Source organism: Thalassophryne amazonica, chromosome 6, assembly GCF_902500255.1.
Source record: "Thalassophryne amazonica chromosome 6, fThaAma1.1, whole genome shotgun sequence".
Taxonomy (NCBI): domain Eukaryota; kingdom Metazoa; phylum Chordata; class Actinopteri; order Batrachoidiformes; family Batrachoididae; genus Thalassophryne; species Thalassophryne amazonica.
Window position 1 is genome coordinate 10,131,461 of NC_047108.1, and position 17,902 is coordinate 10,149,362.

General features: G+C 43.5%; 1 protein-coding gene across 2 annotated transcripts in view; it reads left to right on the plus strand.

Annotated features, from left to right (window-relative positions):
- Positions 1-17,902, plus strand: part of LOC117511834 (helicase ARIP4-like) — a 112,864-nt gene that overhangs the window by 80,705 nt on the left and 14,257 nt on the right. For both annotated transcript variants that reach the window (XM_034171740.1, XM_034171741.1), the window contains exons 6-14: positions 57-239; positions 763-893; positions 6,302-6,498; positions 6,587-6,790; positions 10,443-10,581; positions 10,662-10,839; positions 12,792-13,010; positions 16,739-16,857; positions 16,986-17,110. In XM_034171740.1, the coding sequence (XP_034027631.1) occupies positions 57-239; positions 763-893; positions 6,302-6,498; positions 6,587-6,790; positions 10,443-10,581; positions 10,662-10,839; positions 12,792-13,010; positions 16,739-16,857; positions 16,986-17,110 (1,495 nt within the window). The remainder of the gene's footprint in view (positions 1-56; positions 240-762; positions 894-6,301; positions 6,499-6,586; positions 6,791-10,442; positions 10,582-10,661; positions 10,840-12,791; positions 13,011-16,738; positions 16,858-16,985; positions 17,111-17,902) is intronic.

Sequence of the window (17,902 nt, forward strand, 5' to 3'; positions counted from 1 at the left end):
TTTATTGCAATTTTCTTTTTCTTTCTTTCTTTCTTTCCATCCATTTTCCTCTTCAGATCGGTGGAATACGCTTCCTCTACGACAACTTGTTGGAGTCGATCGAGCGGTTCAGCAGCACCAGCGGCTTTGGCTGCATCCTTGCCCACAGCATGGGCCTGGGAAAAACACTGCAGGTCATCTCCTTCATCGACGTCCTCTTCAGATACACCAAGGCTCACACTGTGCTCGCCATCGTACCTGTAAGGACCTGTGCAGTAAATGTTGAAATAAAAAGAAATGTGAAATTCAGCTCCATAAACTGACACAGACCCAATCAGTGTGGCTGGACACATGAAGTGAATATAACAACGTTCTCACTTTAACACATATGCATCCCAGATGGTCAGGTTTGAAACATTCTACAAACCTTGGAGGTCCATTAGGTTGTCCATGATTTGCTGGGATATTCAGTGATTGCCTGTGTTGGCTTACACACCTGTCCACTGCCCATCCAGCGGTGAATAGTGAGCTGAGTCCAGCCAAGCCCATGGTTGTTGGCCCGGTCCTGTCTTAGGAGTTAGATGACTTGGCCTTGGACACTTGAGTGTCTTGTCCAGTACCGCTGTGGGCGCAGGAAGTAACCTGCAATTGGCTGTCATCCCATAAAGCCATAGACACTCTTCTATTTCATTCTGCAGAATCCAGGGATATCCATGGGCACCAGTAGGTCTTGGGGCCTACATCCAGTACAAGTGTTTGTCTTAATCTCTCGCTCTCTTCCAGGTGAACACTTTGCAGAACTGGCTGTCGGAGTTCAACACGTGGGTCCCACCTCCGGAGGCCTTACCTGGAGACACCAGCTTTGATGTGATCCCACGGACCTTTAAGGTTCACATCCTCAACGATGAACACAAGTGAGTGATGAAGCCAAGAGTATTTCCTGTTTAGCCCCATTTACACATAGACGGTAAGAGCTCCCGGAAGCGTCCCGGAAGAGTTTTTGGCCGTCTTAAGGATCACGCCATTGTTAACGCCTGCACTAGGGGGCGTGGCTTAGTTCCGGCTTTACCGGGAATCATCGAAAAAATTATTCAACATGTCGAATTATTCAACATGTCCGGGAGCGCTCCCAGAGAATTCGCGTGACGACGGAGACAACGCGAACAACGGCATTTGATACTTTTTAAATGCCGTTTCATCCTGCCCCTTCCTGTAGTGCCGCAGTTTACACCGCCGTAATTGGCGGCCGGCGTTGTATCCCTAATCAACGGCGTGTAAAACAGCGATAGAGCCCACATCGGCGTCCTCAAGGGCGTTTTAACCGGCGACAGAGGCAGACAAAAAGGCGACGCTAGGTTAGCAGACAGTACGCCGTTCTAAACGCCACCTCCCGGTTAACAGCGTTCCAAACGGCCGATAGGCGGCGGTCAATATAAAAACGCTAGCGCGCTGCATGCAGGCCTCTCACTCGCGGCCAACTCCAGATATTTTTGCAAAGAAGCTCCAGTATGCCTCCTAAAAGAAAATTGGCAGCGGCAAGGACTTACCAAGAGGTCTGGTTCAGAAGCAGAGGGTAGCCCTGTGGTGGAGACGAGCAATACGTTGAGGAGGGGAAAAGGAAAGAGAAGAAAAGGCTGAGTATGATCTCCCTCCCCTGCAGTGACAGCTGCTTCAGCCTGTTATACTCTGGGGTGGTGCCTATATGCAAAAGTTCCTGGATTTGCCTGGATAAATCCAGTGGTACACAGGGCATTATCGGCAGCAGCAGAACACCGCCGTTCTCACGCACGTCTTAACCTGCGATTGTAAAGAACTGGGTATTAACCCCCGTTGCCTGACGTGTGCCGGATGCTACGGCGTCAAAACGCCGCTTTATTCGGCGGATTTAGCGGCATTTTAGCCGCGTATTGGCGGCTAGTACGGCGCTAAAAACGCCGGCGAAATGCTCCACCCCTTTCCACCGCGAAAACAGCCGGAACTACCGCAAACCTCAGTCTACGTACTACCCGCCGACAAAACAGTCTATGTGTAAACCATGCTTTTGTCTTCATGTAGTCTTTGAACCCATTCACCTCCTTCATTTATGTTACTGACTGGCTGATTGCAGATGGAAGCAGCTGTCTTTTCCACTGTACCAGTGTTCTGGGCTGCTCCTTGGCACTTAAATTTGGAGCTTGAACTTTTCCATTAGTCCATTCTGGTCCATGTCCAACACCAAGCAGGCAGCTTAAGTGATTCAACAAAATTAGGCCTTTTGAGAACTCCTTTACCTTTTGTAGGAGGAATTGACTAACCAGGTCAGGTCTGGGAGCATGTGCTTCTAACACACGTTGCCCCATCCACTACACCACAGAACTACCTTATGTGCTGACCCCACCTCTTCAAAATAACCACCTATCTGCTGCAGCCAGGTTAATAGTGGGCGTGCCGTCGGCCTTCTCCAGCTGCTGGATCCTTGGTTCTGAGGCCTGTGTGTGCTGGAGACACGAGCCACATGGCCAAAATGTGAGGCTGATGAGCCAGCACAATGCAAGAATGCAAATCACCTTTTACTCACTTCTGAAGCCTGTCTGCATACTGAAGACTTGTTGTGGAAAGGTAATCCTGATCTTTATGCATTTGAGACATGAATCAGTCTTTTTGATCTGGGTCAGAACTTGATGGTGGGATGGTCAGAAAAAAAAATAGAAGCTACATCAGACTTTAACCACATTGCAGGAACTGCCTTACACACAGTTTTGTGAAACTATTTTGATTAGGACTTGCTTCATTATGGAGGTGAGGACTCCAAAGTCTCCACCAGTCAATTTGGCAACGCTTATCAGTATCATCGTAGCAACTGGAAAAGTGAAACAGTTTGTAATTCCCTCTCCTCAGCCGTATCCTCTGCTTCATCCAGGGGGATCCCAATTCCAATGCATGTTTATTGTCCATCTTACTTATTTTTGGAATTTAAAAGTCCATATGGTGCACACCACAGGCTGTGGTGCACACGTGTGCTATCATGTTATGAAACATCCTTAAGGAAACGCTGTGTTGCAAAGTGAGTTCCAAGAGCATCTCTGTTGTCTTCAGTAAAGTTTCCTCACTTTTCTTTGTCCAGTTTGAAGATCTGTGGCCAGAATCTGTCGAGTCACCTTAAGCTTCATAAATACGTTTGTCTTCTTGCTGTTATTTCAGAACGACTCGCACAGACTTTGTGATTGGCCTCTTTATCCCCAACGTTTCTTACAGGCTTGAACAAAATTAGCAATCAGTTCTCCTCAGAGGTAAAGCAGCGCCCAGGAATGATTATGTGATTCATAATGAATTGGTGCTTGATTACAGTTTATTCATTATCTTGTTTTGCACTTCTTTTTTGATTAGGAGCATCACAGTTATTGGACTCATCATTCCCAGATTTCGTTTTTGTATTCTAAAGGTGCAAACTGTGTTTAACATTAATTTGTAGCACAGTGATTGTAAGTTATAAGTGTCATTAAAGATTAACTCTACGCTAGTAGCATTTTAAATCAAGCAGGAAGCAGTAAATCTTATTAACCAACTCAACCAACGCTGTTCCTTCAGAGATGAATGAAACAATTACCATTTTTTACAGTTGCTTAATTTGCTAAATCATTTACCCATTTGACAAACCCTACAAAGGAGCTCCACAAAGGTCAAACCTTATCCCACCCCCTCTCAACGAGAAAGCACATTGGCAACAGTGGTGAAGAAAAACTCTTTCAAATATTTTTGATTGTAGGAAGAAACCACAAGCAGACCAGACTGAAACAGTCTTATCCAATCTGGTTTTACTCATTCCATATTGGTGTTTTGCATCAAAGTGACACATACTACCAACCAGTGCTGTTGTGCTTTGATACTTAGCCTTGGCCATAAGGTGCCCCAAGGCTCATTTTCTTCTTGGGGCCATGGTGTTGGATGCATGGTCTTGAGGGTTCAAAGTCTTGAGCATCACCTGTACAATACATAATTCTACTTTTACTGGGAACATCTGTTGTTCTTGACGGTAACCAGTCAAAACTTTAGGCACAGTTTCCCAATCCAGTGAATGTGTGGAAACTGTGCCCAGACTTTTGACTGGTAGTGTACTTTGATAATGTACACATTGTGAATATACAGTGCGTCCGGGAAGTATTCACAGCACTTCACTTTTTACACATTTTGTTATGTTAGAGCCTTATTCCAAAATGGAGTAAATTTATTTTTTCTCTCAAAATTCTACTCACAACACCCCATAATGACATGAAAAAAGTTTTTGTTAATTTTTTGAAATGTATTAAAAATAAAAACTAAGAAATCACATGTACATAAGTATTCACATCCTTTGTGCAATACTTTGTTGATGCACCTTTGGCAGCAATTACAGCCTCAAGTCTTCTTGAATATGATGCCACAAGCTTGGTGCACCTATCTTTGGGCAGTTTTGTCCATTCCTCTTTGCAGCATCTCTCAAGCTCAGGTTGGATGGGGAGCATCAGTGCACATCCATTTTCAGATCTCTCCAGAGATGTTCGGTTGTATTCAGGTCTGGGCTCTGGCTGGACCACTCAAGGACATTCACAGAGTTGTCCTGAAGCCACTCCTTTGATATCTTGGCTGTGTGTTTGGGATCATTGTTCTGCTGAAAGATGAACTGTTGCCCCAGTGTTGGTCAAGATCACTCTGGAGCAGGTTTTTATCCAGGATGTCTCTGTACATTGCTGCATTCATCTTTCCCTCAATCCTGACTAGTCTCCCAGTTCCTGCTGCTGAAAAACATCCCCACAGCATGATGCTGCCACCACCATGCTTCACTGTAGGGATGGTGCCTAGTTTCCTCCAAACATGATGCCTGGCTTTCATGCCAAAGAGTTCAGTCTTTGTCTCATCAGCCAAAGAATTTTGTTTCTCCTGGTCTGAGAGTCCTTCAGGTGCCTTTTGGCAAACTCCATGCGGGCTGCCATGTGCCTTTTACTGAGGAGTGGCTTCCGTCTGGTCACTCTATCATACAGACCTGATTGGTGGATTGCTGTAGAGATGGTTGTCCTTCTGGAAAGTTCTCCTCTCTCCACAGAAGACTGTTGGAACTCTGACAGAGTCATCATCGTGTTCTTGGTCACCTCCCTGACTAAGGTCCTTCTCCCCCGATTGCTTAGTTTAGATGGGTGGCCATCTCTAGGAAGAGTCCTGGTGGATCTGAACTTCTTCCATTTACAGATGGAACTGTGCTCATTGGGACCTTCAAAGCAGCAGAAATGTTTCTGTTCCTTTCCCCAGATTTGTGCCTTGAGACAATCCTGTCTCAGAGGTCTACAGACAATTCCTTTGACTTCATGCTTATTTTGTGCTCTGACATGCACTGTCAACTGTGGGACCTTATATGTAGACAGGTGTGTGTCTTTCCAGATCATGTCCAATCAACTGAATTTACCTCAGGTGGACTCCAATTAAGCTGTAGAAACATCTCGTGGATGATCAGTGGAAACAGGATTCAGCTGAACACAGTTTTGAGCTACATGGCAAAAGCTGTGAATACATATGTGCATGTTATTTCTTAGGGGGTTTTTTTTTGTTGTTTTTTTGTCAAAAATCTCATAAAAACACTTTTTTCATGTTGTCATTATGGAGTATTGTGAGTAGAATTTTAAGGGGAAAAAAATGAATTTCATCCATTTTGGAGTAAGGCTGTAAGATAAACTGGAAAAGTTAAGTGCTGTGAATACTTCCCGGATGCACCGTAAAAGACCATGATCTTTGCCTGGTGTGTGTGTGTGTGTGTGTGTGTGTGTGTGTGTGTGTGTGTGTGTGTGTGTGTGTGTGTGTGTGTGTGTGTGTGTGTGTGTGTGTGTGTGTGTGTGTGTGTGTGTGTGTGTGTGTGTGGCTGCACATGGGAGACCCTCTATCTTTGTGTGATCCATTTTTTCCCCTTTGTTTATGCCTGGGCCTTGGCAGATAAAGCCTTGGTTTTGAGGGTTTGGACCTTGACTACAACACTGCCTGCATCGTGTTTATACCTGTGAAGAGTGGTTGTTACCAGTTAGTAAATGAAGCTTGATGTTATTGGCATTGCTGTCCAAAGGGGAAAACAATGAACATTTTATATGGAATGTTGTGTGCAATGTAAGGAACTGTTTGCAGTATTTGGAAAAAGGTTTGGCTGAATTGACAGTTGAGTGTAGGGCAGAAATTGTACAGTTTTGTGTACTTTGATTAGGGATTGGTTCTATGAATTTCAGTGATTGTGTTTCATATTCAGGTTTTGGTGGGTGAACATTGTAAAACAATTGTAATGCAGCTGTGAAACAAGATTGTTCACCTGACCACTTGATATCTGTAGGACTACAGCGAGCAGGACCACTGTGGTGGAGAACTGGACACGGGATGGGGGGGTGCTACTGATGGGCTACGAGATGTACCGCCTCCTGTCCATGAAGAAGAGCCTTGGAGCAGGAAGGAAGAAAAAGAACAAAAAGCCAGCTGGGCCTGTTGTTATTGATGTGGATGAAGATGACAGGCAACAGGAACTGCTCAAAGGTGAAAATTGTTGAAGGATGATGATTCATCTACGCTCACGATCACCAAAATCAACAAGTGCAGAGACCTTTGTCAATCTCTCTTCCAGGTATGGAGAAAGCCTTGGCTCGGCCTGGGCCAGATGTAGTGATTTGCGATGAGGGCCATCGCATCAAGAACTGCCACGCCAGCACATCGCAGACTCTGAAGAATATCCGAACCCGACGCCGTGTAGTCCTGACAGGCTACCCACTGCAGAACAACTTGATCGAGTACTGGTGCATGGTGGACTTTGTTCGACCTAACTTCTTAGGTAGGAGTTGAGATCTTCTGTCAAAGTTGTTGATGTTGGTGTCAGAAGGTCTGCGGTTGTTAGTATTATAAATACGAGGTCTGTTAGAAAAGTATCCGACCTTTTAATTTTTTTTCAAAAACCATATGGATTTGAATCACGTGTGATTGCATCAGCCAAGCTTGAACCTTCGTGCGCATGCGTGAGTTTTTTCATGCCTGTCGGTTGCGTCATTCGCCTGTGAGCAGGCTTTGTGTGAGCAGTGGTCCACCCCTCTCGTCAGATTTTTATTGCGAATAAATGTCTTTGCTGCATCAAATTTTTCCAGAAACTGTGAGAGACCTCCAGGTGGACACCATTCGGAAAATTCAGATGGCTTTGAGGGACGATTTTATGAGGATTACACAGATTAAGGAGTGCTCCAGCCGGTTTAAAGACCGGCCACAGCTGCTGAGAGCGCGGCGTGCTCCGAGCGCCGATCGACAGGCTGAAACCCCGCTGAAACAACCAGATCATTTCCAACGTGAAGGCTTTGTTGATCCGCGACGCGCGGAATTCCTCCGCTCTTCTTTCCATGACAAAAACTCCTGTAACAGTGGAATGTGCCGTTCATTTCCAAACTGGACGCTGTGTTTTATCCGGGACGTCCTCTGACTAGCACAGGAGTTGCGGAAGACGTGGACATCAGCACTTTTTCGGCACATTGAGACAGACGTGCGGAGGAATTCCGCGCGTTGCGGTGGAGCTGCATGGCGCAAAGCAACGCCGTGATGAAGCCTCACAGGACATGTTCTGGCATGTCCAGGTTCATCCACAATTTCTCGGTTAGTCACACGACTGAAAACCCACCGACAGCCGTCTAAAAGCCATCTCAAAGCCGTCCTGTGAGACCAACACGGAGGTGGTTTTGTGCCGCGCCATGAGCGGCACGGTGGCGCATCCGTCCGCTTTTCTTTCCATGAAAAAAACTCCTGTAACAGTGGAATGTGGCGAAAAAGTACTGATGTCCACGTCTCCTGCCATTTTTGTGTAAATCAGACGACGTCCCAGATCAACAAAGCCTTCACGTTGGAAATGATCTCGTTGTTTCAGTGGGGTTTGAGCCTGTCGATCGGCGCTCGGAGCACGGCGCGCTCTCAGCAGCTGTGGGCGGTCTTTAAACCGGCTGGAGCACTCCTTAATCTGTGTAATCCTCATAAAATCGTCCCTCAAAGCCATTTGAATTTTCCGAATGGTGTCCACCTGGAGGTCTCTCACAGTTTCTAGAAAAAATTGATGCAGCAAAGCTCCAAATCATTCAGACATTTATTCGCAATAAAAATCCGACGAGAGGGGTGGACCACTGCTCACACAAAGCCTGCTCGCAGGAGAATGACGCAACCGACAGGTGTGAAAAAACTCACACATGTGCACGAAGGTTCAAGCTTGGCTGACGCAATCACGCGTGATACAAATCTATAAGTTTTTGAAAAAAATAAAAAGGTCGGATACTTTTCTAACAGACCTCGTACATATAAATTAAAGGAACACTTTTCAGAGTATAGCATCAAGTCAGCTCAACTGCTGGGATATTCATCTGGTCAGTTAAATAGTAATCAGTTTCAGCTGCTTTGGTGTTAATGAAATTAACAGCAGGTGTACAATGAGACGACCACAAAACAGGAATGGTTTTACAGGTGGAGGCCACTGCCCATATTTTTTCCATCTTTTTGGACTGATTTTTCACTAGTTTTGCATTTGGCCAGGGTCAGTGTCCCTACTGGTAGCATGGTGCAGTACCTGGACCCTACAGAGGCTGCACAGGTATTCCATCTCCTCTGGGATGGCACTTCAATACATGCCATTGTCAGAAGGTTTGCTGAGTCTCCCAGCACGGTCTCAAGAGCATGGAGGAGATTCCAGGAGACAGGCAGTTACTCTCTGAGAGCTGGACAGGGCCGTAGAAGATCCTTTATCCATCTGGAGGACCGGTATCTGCTCCTTTGTGCAAAGAGGAACAGGATGAGTATTGCCAGGGCCCTGCAAAATGACATCCAGCAGGCCACTGGTGTGAATGTCTCTGACCACGAAACCAGAAACCGACTTCATGAGGGTGGCCTGAGGGCCCGACATTCTCTAGTGGGCCCTGTGCTTACTGGGTGAACCTTACACCATGGAGCTTGATAAACATATGCCATAGAACACCAGAAGTGGCAGATCCACCACTCACCGATAAGAGCAGGTTCAACCTGAGCCCATGTGGCAGATGTGAAAGGGTCTGACAATGCAGTGGGTTCCTCCTGGTGCACGACAGTGCCCGGCCTTATGTGGCAAGAGTATGCAGGCAGCTCCTGGAGGATGAAGGAATTGATACCATTGACTGGCCGCCATGCTGGCCTGACCTAAATCCAGTAGAACACCTCTGGGACATTATGTTTCGGTTCATCCGACACCGGTCCATCTGACTGTCCAGGAGCTAAGTGATGCCCTGGTCCAGATCTGGGAGGAGATCCCCCAGGACACCATCCATTGTCTCATTAGCAGCCGACGTTGTCAGGCATGCATACAAGCATGTGGTGGGTTATGCAATCTACAGAGTACAATTTTGTGTTGCTACAAAGAAATTTTGGCAAAATGGACAATCCTGCCAAATCATTTATTCCCTTTGATTTTCAGGGTGTCTTTGAATCCATTTTTCATTCCCATGAAACAATGTGGCATCCTTTCATTCCTAACTGATTACCCAGTCCATATCAGGAAAGATATCCAGCATGATGGGTTTTTTCCCTCATTGAGATCTGATGTTTTTTCAAAGTGTTCCTTTAGTTTATCTGAGGTGTGTGTGTGTGTGTGTGTGTGTGCGTGTGTGTGTGTGTGTGTGTGTGTGTGTGTGTGTGTGTGTGTGTGTGTGTGTGTGTGTGTGTGTGCGCGCCCGCGTGCGCGCCCGCGCATTTATATATGTAGTCTATGGTAAAATAACCATAAAAATTGAATGAATGAATGAAAACTATTTATTTCGAACATTTGATACAACAACAATTACAAGATAGATCAGTGAAGACAACAACAAAAAAGTTCCTACTGTGTACCCAACATGTCCGAAAAGGGGTAGGGTGAAGCATCAGCTTATTTATCCCTACCCCTTCTTCCCCACAACCAGTAATACCCTTTGCCACATATACACATAGATTCCTACACACCTAAACCGATATCAATATATATATATATATATATATACACAAACATAAATATACACCTACACATACCTACTTACATACAAAATACTATATATTTACAAGCCGAAGCAATTCAATTTGTATATGTTTTTAGTATGTTTTTATTTCAAATATTTCTATTTTTATTGTTGTTTTTCTGTTTGTTTTTTAAATTTGTGCAGTTTTTAAATCTTGTATTTGAAGTTTTTTTGAGGACCACATTGTGAATAAGTGTTTTTATGCTTTAATTTATTATCCTGTTTATTTGTACCTTTGTATTTTTTACTGGTACGAATTTTACCAAAATAATTCCTGTGTGTGTGCGTGCGTGCATGCGTGTGTGCGCACATATATATATATATATATAATATAGACTCTAAGTGTCCATCCAGTTACTTTTTTCTTCCCCCCCCCCCCCTTTCAAATGTATCCAGATCTCCTTTAGGATAAATAACTGAGTGAGTTTAAAACTTCTTCAGGTACGCGGCAGGAGTTCAGTAACATGTTTGAGCGGCCCATTCTGAATGGCCAGTGTGTGGACAGCACGCCTCAGGACATCCAGCTGATGAGGTTCAGGAGTCACGTCCTCCACAGCCTGTTGGAGGGATTTGTGCAAAGGTGAGACTGTCGTTTCCCAACATTCCAGGCTTTCCAGTAAAACATCTTTTTGTGCTTATTTGATTTCTTTCTAACTCCAGACGAGGCCATGATGTTCTGAGGGACCAGCTGCCCCCGAAAAAGGAGCATGTGATCCTAATGCGCCTGTCTCCCCTGCAGAGGGCGCTCTACAAAGAGTTCATGAACCGCTTCAGAGAGGCTGGGAATAGCGGCTGGCTTGCACTCAACCCGCTAAAGGCTTTCTGTGTATGCTGCAAGGTGAGAATAGAAATACACCAGAATGTCAAAATATAAATAGTCTAAAACCGCTACACAGGAGCGAGCTCTAGACCCACTGTTCCCAAAGTGAGGGCCACAGCCCCAACGTGGGCCATGAAGGGTACTGCAAATGTACCCGAGGGGTCGTTAACAATACGTTTTTAAAAAACATCTTTGATTTTTACCCGAGGCCAGCAAAATGTAGCCATTGGGTACTGCAAAGGCTTTGCGTCCATCCATTCGTCTGTCCATGCTCAGCATAAGTCTCATCCTATTACTGCCAGAGTCTTCAAATTCACAGGAAAAATTCTTGGGACGCAGACCTTGGACATGTTCACAGATGGCTAACCTTGACCTATTTTAAGAGACTAAAAAGTCACATTCTGTTTCATATTTTTATGCTATGAATCATGCAAGTCCATTTGTTTTAAAGGGAGGTGGTGACAACCAATCAGAGTAGCACAGCACCATGACGTCACTTGCTGGTCTCTCTCTGGTGCTCCAGAACTGCTTTATGTGCAATATAACATGTTTCACATATGTTATGTAAAAGCTACAGAAAAATAAACACTTCTAAAACTGAAAAAGCTGTTTTCATAAACTAGTAATACCTCTGGAGTGATTTACAAGACATTTTGCAGATGTTAGCGTGGTGACGTCACTTGCTGGTCTAGCTAGCGGCTAACCCTGTGTCGTTTGTGCATAAATATGACATATTTGTCATATATTATGTAAAAAATACAAACACTTTTAATACTGAAAATGCTGTTTTTGTAACCTGATAATACCGTTGGAATGATTTAAAAGACATCTTGCAAATATGCAGTCAAAGCTAACTTCTGCGCTTGTCAAAATCTCATGTATGCTCACACGCACTCCCTCCTGCAGATGCTGTCAAACTGTAAACAAAATATTGTTTATGATTGATTGATTGAGTTTATTCTGCAACATCAATATAAACCGACAGGTGAATGTATCAATGATACACCGATAACGCAATAAAGCAAAAAGGCTTATTTCCATTGTGGTCCTTGTGAAATTATCACTTAACAAATTAGAGAGGCTTGATTGAACATGTACAAATTGTAAATAAGACAATAGGATTTTAATAATGTAAATAACAAAAAATGTATAATTATATACTGTGTACTGGGATACCAATTAAACAACTGCAAATTATAAAGAAGACTATGCTCATACGGCCAAGGGTATATTAGAATTGCGTTATATTTAATATTGTGATAAACTTTAAAATTGCCTCAAATTATTCATTTTATAAATATGATCTGAATGAGTGATTTAAATTAGGTGTTCTTATTCATAAACATAATATTGTACAAATGGAAATAATTCAACTTAGTCTCATGTGTTGATCTAAATTGTGATTAAAGGTTTTGGTTGGGTCCCAGCGTTCTCAAGTTTGGGAATAGCTTCATAAAAATACAAAGTTGAAAAGAAACAAGATGTCATCATAGTTTAGTGTTGACTTTCTGCTTCAATTCAAGAAGTTTAAAAAAAAAGTTACATTAAATATTTAAGAATTACAGCCATTTTTATACACCGCCCATCCATTTGCGGAGCCCATAAGTAATTGGACAAACTACTGGTAAATACCTTCAAGGGATGGATACATGAATAATTCCAAGTCACTGAATATGTCTGAGACTTGATTTACATCACTCATTAGAAAATACAATTTCGTAAATCTGGCTTATTTGTGTGAAAGGTTTGGAGTATCTGTGTTTTAAGATCATTAGGCAGAAGAATAACAACAAAAAGATTTAAGTTGAGTTTCTTGTGTACACATCTGATTTTACTGCCATGTTTTTGTCCTTGTAACACAGTCACACAAGTCAATCAATCAATCAACTTTTTTCTTGTATAGCGCCAAATCAAGTGTGTTTGGTGAAACCAGAGGGTGTTTTAACGTTACTGTTCTGTTGTACTTTTAGATTTGGAACCATCCAGACATTCTTCATGAGACCTTACAGAAGGAAAACCTGGCTAATGACCAGGATATGGACCTTGATGATGTCACTTCTACAGGAACTACCCGATGTCCAACGGCAACAAATCAGAAGGACAAGCCTTTAGAGAACCCAAACCCTATTGGTGGACTTAGTCTCAGCCAGCTGCAGGAGAGGACCAATCAGGTCATCACTTACGACTGGGTATGTGGGGAAAAAAATCAGGGACTGACTGACTAAATACTTTTTTACCCCAATGTACATACAACCCCAATTCCAATGAAGTTGGGACGTTGTGTAAAATGTAAATAAATATAGAATACAATGATTTGCAAATCCTCTTCAACCTATTTTCAATTGAATACACCACAAAGACAAGATATTTAATGTTCAAACTGATAAACTTTGTTTTTGTGCAAATATGGCAAATATTTGCACAAAAACAAAGTTTTGAAATGGATGCCTGCAGCACATTGCAAAAAAGCTGGGACAGTGGCAACAAAAGACTGGGAAAATTGATGAATGCTCAAAGAACACCTGTTTGGAACATTCCACAGGTTAATTGGAAACAGGTGAGTGTCATGATTGGATATAAAAGGAGCATCCCCAAAAGTCTCAGCCGTTCACAAACAAAGATGGGGCGAGGATCACCACTTTGTGAACAGCTGTGTGAGAAAACAGTCCAACAGTTTAAGAACAATGTTTCTCAGCGTTCAGTTGCAAGGAATTTAGGGATTCCATCATCTACAGTCCATAAAATAATCAGAACATTCAGAGAATCTGGAGAACTTTTTACACGTAAGCGACAAGGCCGAAAGCCAACATTAAATGCCCGTGACCTTCAATCTCTCAGGCGGCACTGCATTAAAAGCCGACATCAGTGTGTAAAGGATCTTACTGCATGGGCTCAGGAACACTTCAGAAAGCCATTGTCAGTTAACACAGTTCGTTGCTCCATCTATAAGTACAAGTTAAAACTCTACCATGCAAAGTGAAAGGCATACATCAACAACATCCAGAAACGCCGTCGCCTTCTCTGGGCCCGAGCTCATTTGAAATGGACAAATGCAAAACGGAAAAGTGTGCTGTGGTCTGGTGAGTCCACATTTCAAATTGTTTTTGGAAATCATGGACATCGCGTCCTCTGGAAAAAAAAGAGGAAAAAGACCATCCAGATTGTTACCATTGCAAAGTTCAAAAGCCAACATCTGTGATGGTATGGGGTGTGTTAGTGCCCATGGCATGGGCACTAACACACCCCATACCATCACAGATGTGTAAGGCAACTTACACATCTGTGATGGCACCATCAATGCTGAAAGGTACATCCAGGTTTTGGAGCAACACATGCTGCCATCCAAGCAACGTCTTTTTCAGGGACGTCCCTGCTTATTTCAGCAAGACAATGCCAAGCCACATTCTGCACGTGTTACAACAGCGTGGCTTCGTAGTAAAAGAGTGCGGGTACTAGACTGGCCTGCCTGCAGTCCAGACTTGTCGCCCATTGAAAATGTGTGGCACATTATGAAGCGCAAAATACGACAGTGGAGACCCCAGACTGTTGAACAACTGAAGTCATACATGTTGGGTATTTTCTCCTCCAAACATTCTTAAAACCTTTGATAAGACAAACAGAGTCAAGAAACACCAGTGAGACAGAAAGTCAAATTAATCACGCGCGGAGTGCGGCCAGGCTGTACACCAAGGCTACACTAAAGTCTGGCCTGTGCTCCCGCTCTTTTTATTAGAGATGCCCTCATTACATCATAAAACTTGTCCTAAGGGGGGGGGGGACAACGCGAGACAAGTTTCTTCCCGTAACATAAACACATACGTCAATAAGCGCAGCTGTAAGGACAAACAGTTTCTTTCTTTTACTCTTATCGTCGGAGGTCAGCACATCTCGTTCGTCTGTTGCAGTTATCAGCTGTTGTGCATCTGCCTGGAGTGTCCTGGTCTTCACACTAAGCATCACGTCACAACAGTCAAAAACAACCTTCAGGTCTATTACTCCCAGTTCATGACTGACCCCGTCATGCTTCACTCCCAGTCGTTAGCGGCTACAAAAACAAGTTGTATAATAATAATAATAAGTACATCCAGCTCTTCATTCCCAGTTCAGATTGACCCCAGCATGCTAAAACAAGGTTGAATAACACATTCTCGGGGTTAGGTGCAAACAGCACAACACCGTTTTCATAAGAAAGAAGACGAAGGTACAAATGTTTAACAGTGATAACATATATATATATATATATATATATATATATATATATATATATATATATATATATATATATATATAAAATCCTTAACAATACATCAAGCAAGAAGGGTAAAGAATTCCACCTACAAAGCTTCAACAATTAGTGTCCTCAGTTCCCAAATGCTTGAGTGTTGTTAGAAGGAAAGGTGATGTAACACAGTGGTAAACATACCACTGTCCCAGCTTTTTTAAAAAGTGTTGCAGGCATCCATTTCAAAATGAGCAAATATTTGCACACAAAGTCTATCAGTTTGAACATTAAATCTCTTGTCTTTGTGGTGTATTCAGTTGAATATAGGTTGAAGAGGATTTGCAAATCATTGTATTCTGTTTAGAATTTACATTTTACACAACGTCCCAACTTCATTGGAATTGGGGTTGTACAACAAAATTTGTTCTCTGCATTTAACCCATCCTAATTACAGTTAGACACAATCCAACCACTAGGAGCAGTGGGCAGCCACAGCCTGGCGCTTGGGGACCAACTCCAGATGCAAACGATGCCTTGGTCAGGGGCAGAGAAAGGAGCAGAGCCTAAATAAGCATGTTTTTGATTGTGGGAGGAAGCCCGAGTGCTCGGAGGAAACCCATTCAGACACGGGGAGAACATGCAAACTGCACACCAATAAGCCACCATGCTGCCAAGGCAGGGGTTTTTTTAGCAGGAGTTTGGCAAGATTTGCACATCAGATGCCCTGACCATTGGAATGGCAGTTAACGGGGGGGGGGGGACAGTGGCCGTGTAGCATCACTTAACAGAAATGCTGCAGTTTCACAATTGTTTTGTCAACATTCTGAACATATCAGTTAAATTCAACTCTGTATTGGAATCCTGTCCGACAGCCACACCTGCTCCATCATCAGTCCAGCATCCGTTAACCATCCAGCAGGTGGCAGACATGTCTAAGGGATATTATATGAGCAAAGCTACTTTTTAGATCGATGTGGAGTACCAGAGTTCACCAGATTTGAATGAGTCTGTCCTCATTATACTCCCTTTTTGTCCCCCTGGGTTGAAGTACAGAGGGATATGGCGATCAGCACGTCCGTCCATCTGTCCGTCCGTTGGGCAGCACGGTGGCTTAGTCGTTAGTACTGTTGCCTCACAGCAAGAAGGTCATGGGATCGATTCCCACCTGTGGCCTATCTATGTGGAGTTTACATGTTCTCCCCGTGTTCGTGTGGGTTTCCTGTAGGTGCTCCGATTTCCCCCCACATTTAAAGACATCCAGGTTAGGTGGATTGGAAACTTTATTGCTCAGGTCTCCCTTGCAAAAGAGATCTCAATCTCAAAGGGATTAACCTGGTTAAATAAATGTTAAATTAAATAGCGAGATATATTCAAGAATCATTTGAGCAGTTTTTCATATTTAGCATAAGAGTGTACTTGTGTGATCCCCTGACACTGTGTTTTTAATTTGTGGGGACCGGGGGCGTACATTATCTCCCGATGACTCTTGTTAATTTGGAGATTAACAAAATGATGGGATTCATTGCGGTTATCGTGAACTCACGAGCTCTTTACTTTTCTATTCTTGCACCGTTTTACAGTGTTCACACCTTTTTCAAATCATGCAACACAAATATATTTGAGATGCAGGTGCCTTCAATGTAACCTGCCATCAGTTTTATATGTTTTAAGAATTTCGCTGTTCTTCATGTTCAGGCCAAGGAGATCATGTGTGAATACCAGACTGGGATCCTGGAGAACTCAGCAAAGATGGTTCTGCTGTTCCACCTGATAGAGGAGAGCGTCCGAAAGGGAGACAAGATCCTCGTGTTCAGGTGAAACACCAGAGGGTTTTATTTGCAGTGTTCAGAAAATAAACCCCTTTCTGCACTGCATGCATACAGTGTGATGCTTCTAAAGGTCTGAACTGGTCTCTGATTGTGCTTTTGTCTCTCTCCTACAGTCAGAGTTTGTCGACACTGACAGTGATTGAGGATTTCTTGGGTAAGAGGGTGGTGCCACCCTCGCCCAGCTCATCCAGTAGGGATGGACTCAACCAGAACTGGGTCCGAAACCTCAACTACTACAGTGAGTGAGCATTTAACGCGGTGTTAAATTTATGGAGATCTGTGGCTTTGGTGTCTTTGTTAGTGAGGAAAGGTTTACTGGCGTTCACTTCGTGACAGTGCTGTGATCTTTGTTGAAATAATGGATGCCCTGATTGCAGAACTTGAAAAGCTGTGTGTGGAGTCAGAGTCAGAGTCTGGGTTTGGGAAGACTAATATCTAAGATTTCAGTGACTTCCTGACCTCAACCATCAGAGGTTTTCCTCTTGTGGGGAACATATCAAACATGTAGAGAGATTCACTTAATCTCAGCCGTGGCATTCATCTCTGGGTCCTCTGCCTTTGAGATTAAGTGACACCTGGAAGATTTTACTGTCTTTACAGAAGAATGAAGGTCCAAGTCTCTAGAGTCCTGGTGTTTCCTGTATTACTGTATGGTTGATACTTGGATGCTAAAGAGTGACCTAAGGCAAAGACTAGATTTCTTTAGTACTAGGACTCTTCAGAGGATTCCTGGGTACTGTTGGAATTACTTTGTGTCAAATGAGCACTTTTTAACTTGGGGAGACTCAGATGAGGATTTAGCATGTGCATTGGAAAGGGAACATCAGCAGCACAGCTAAACTGAGGGTGACTGAGGTGAGAAAATAGTCATCAAAAACCCTCCAGAATGTATCCATGGTCATCAAAACCCCCAAAGTTTTTGGGAGCCTTGAGCTGCTTCGAGACCCCCTACTGACAATGGTCCAATTTCACCAAAAAAAGAACCCCCCCTTCCACATTTTGGTTACAAACCTGAGATTTTAATTGGTGT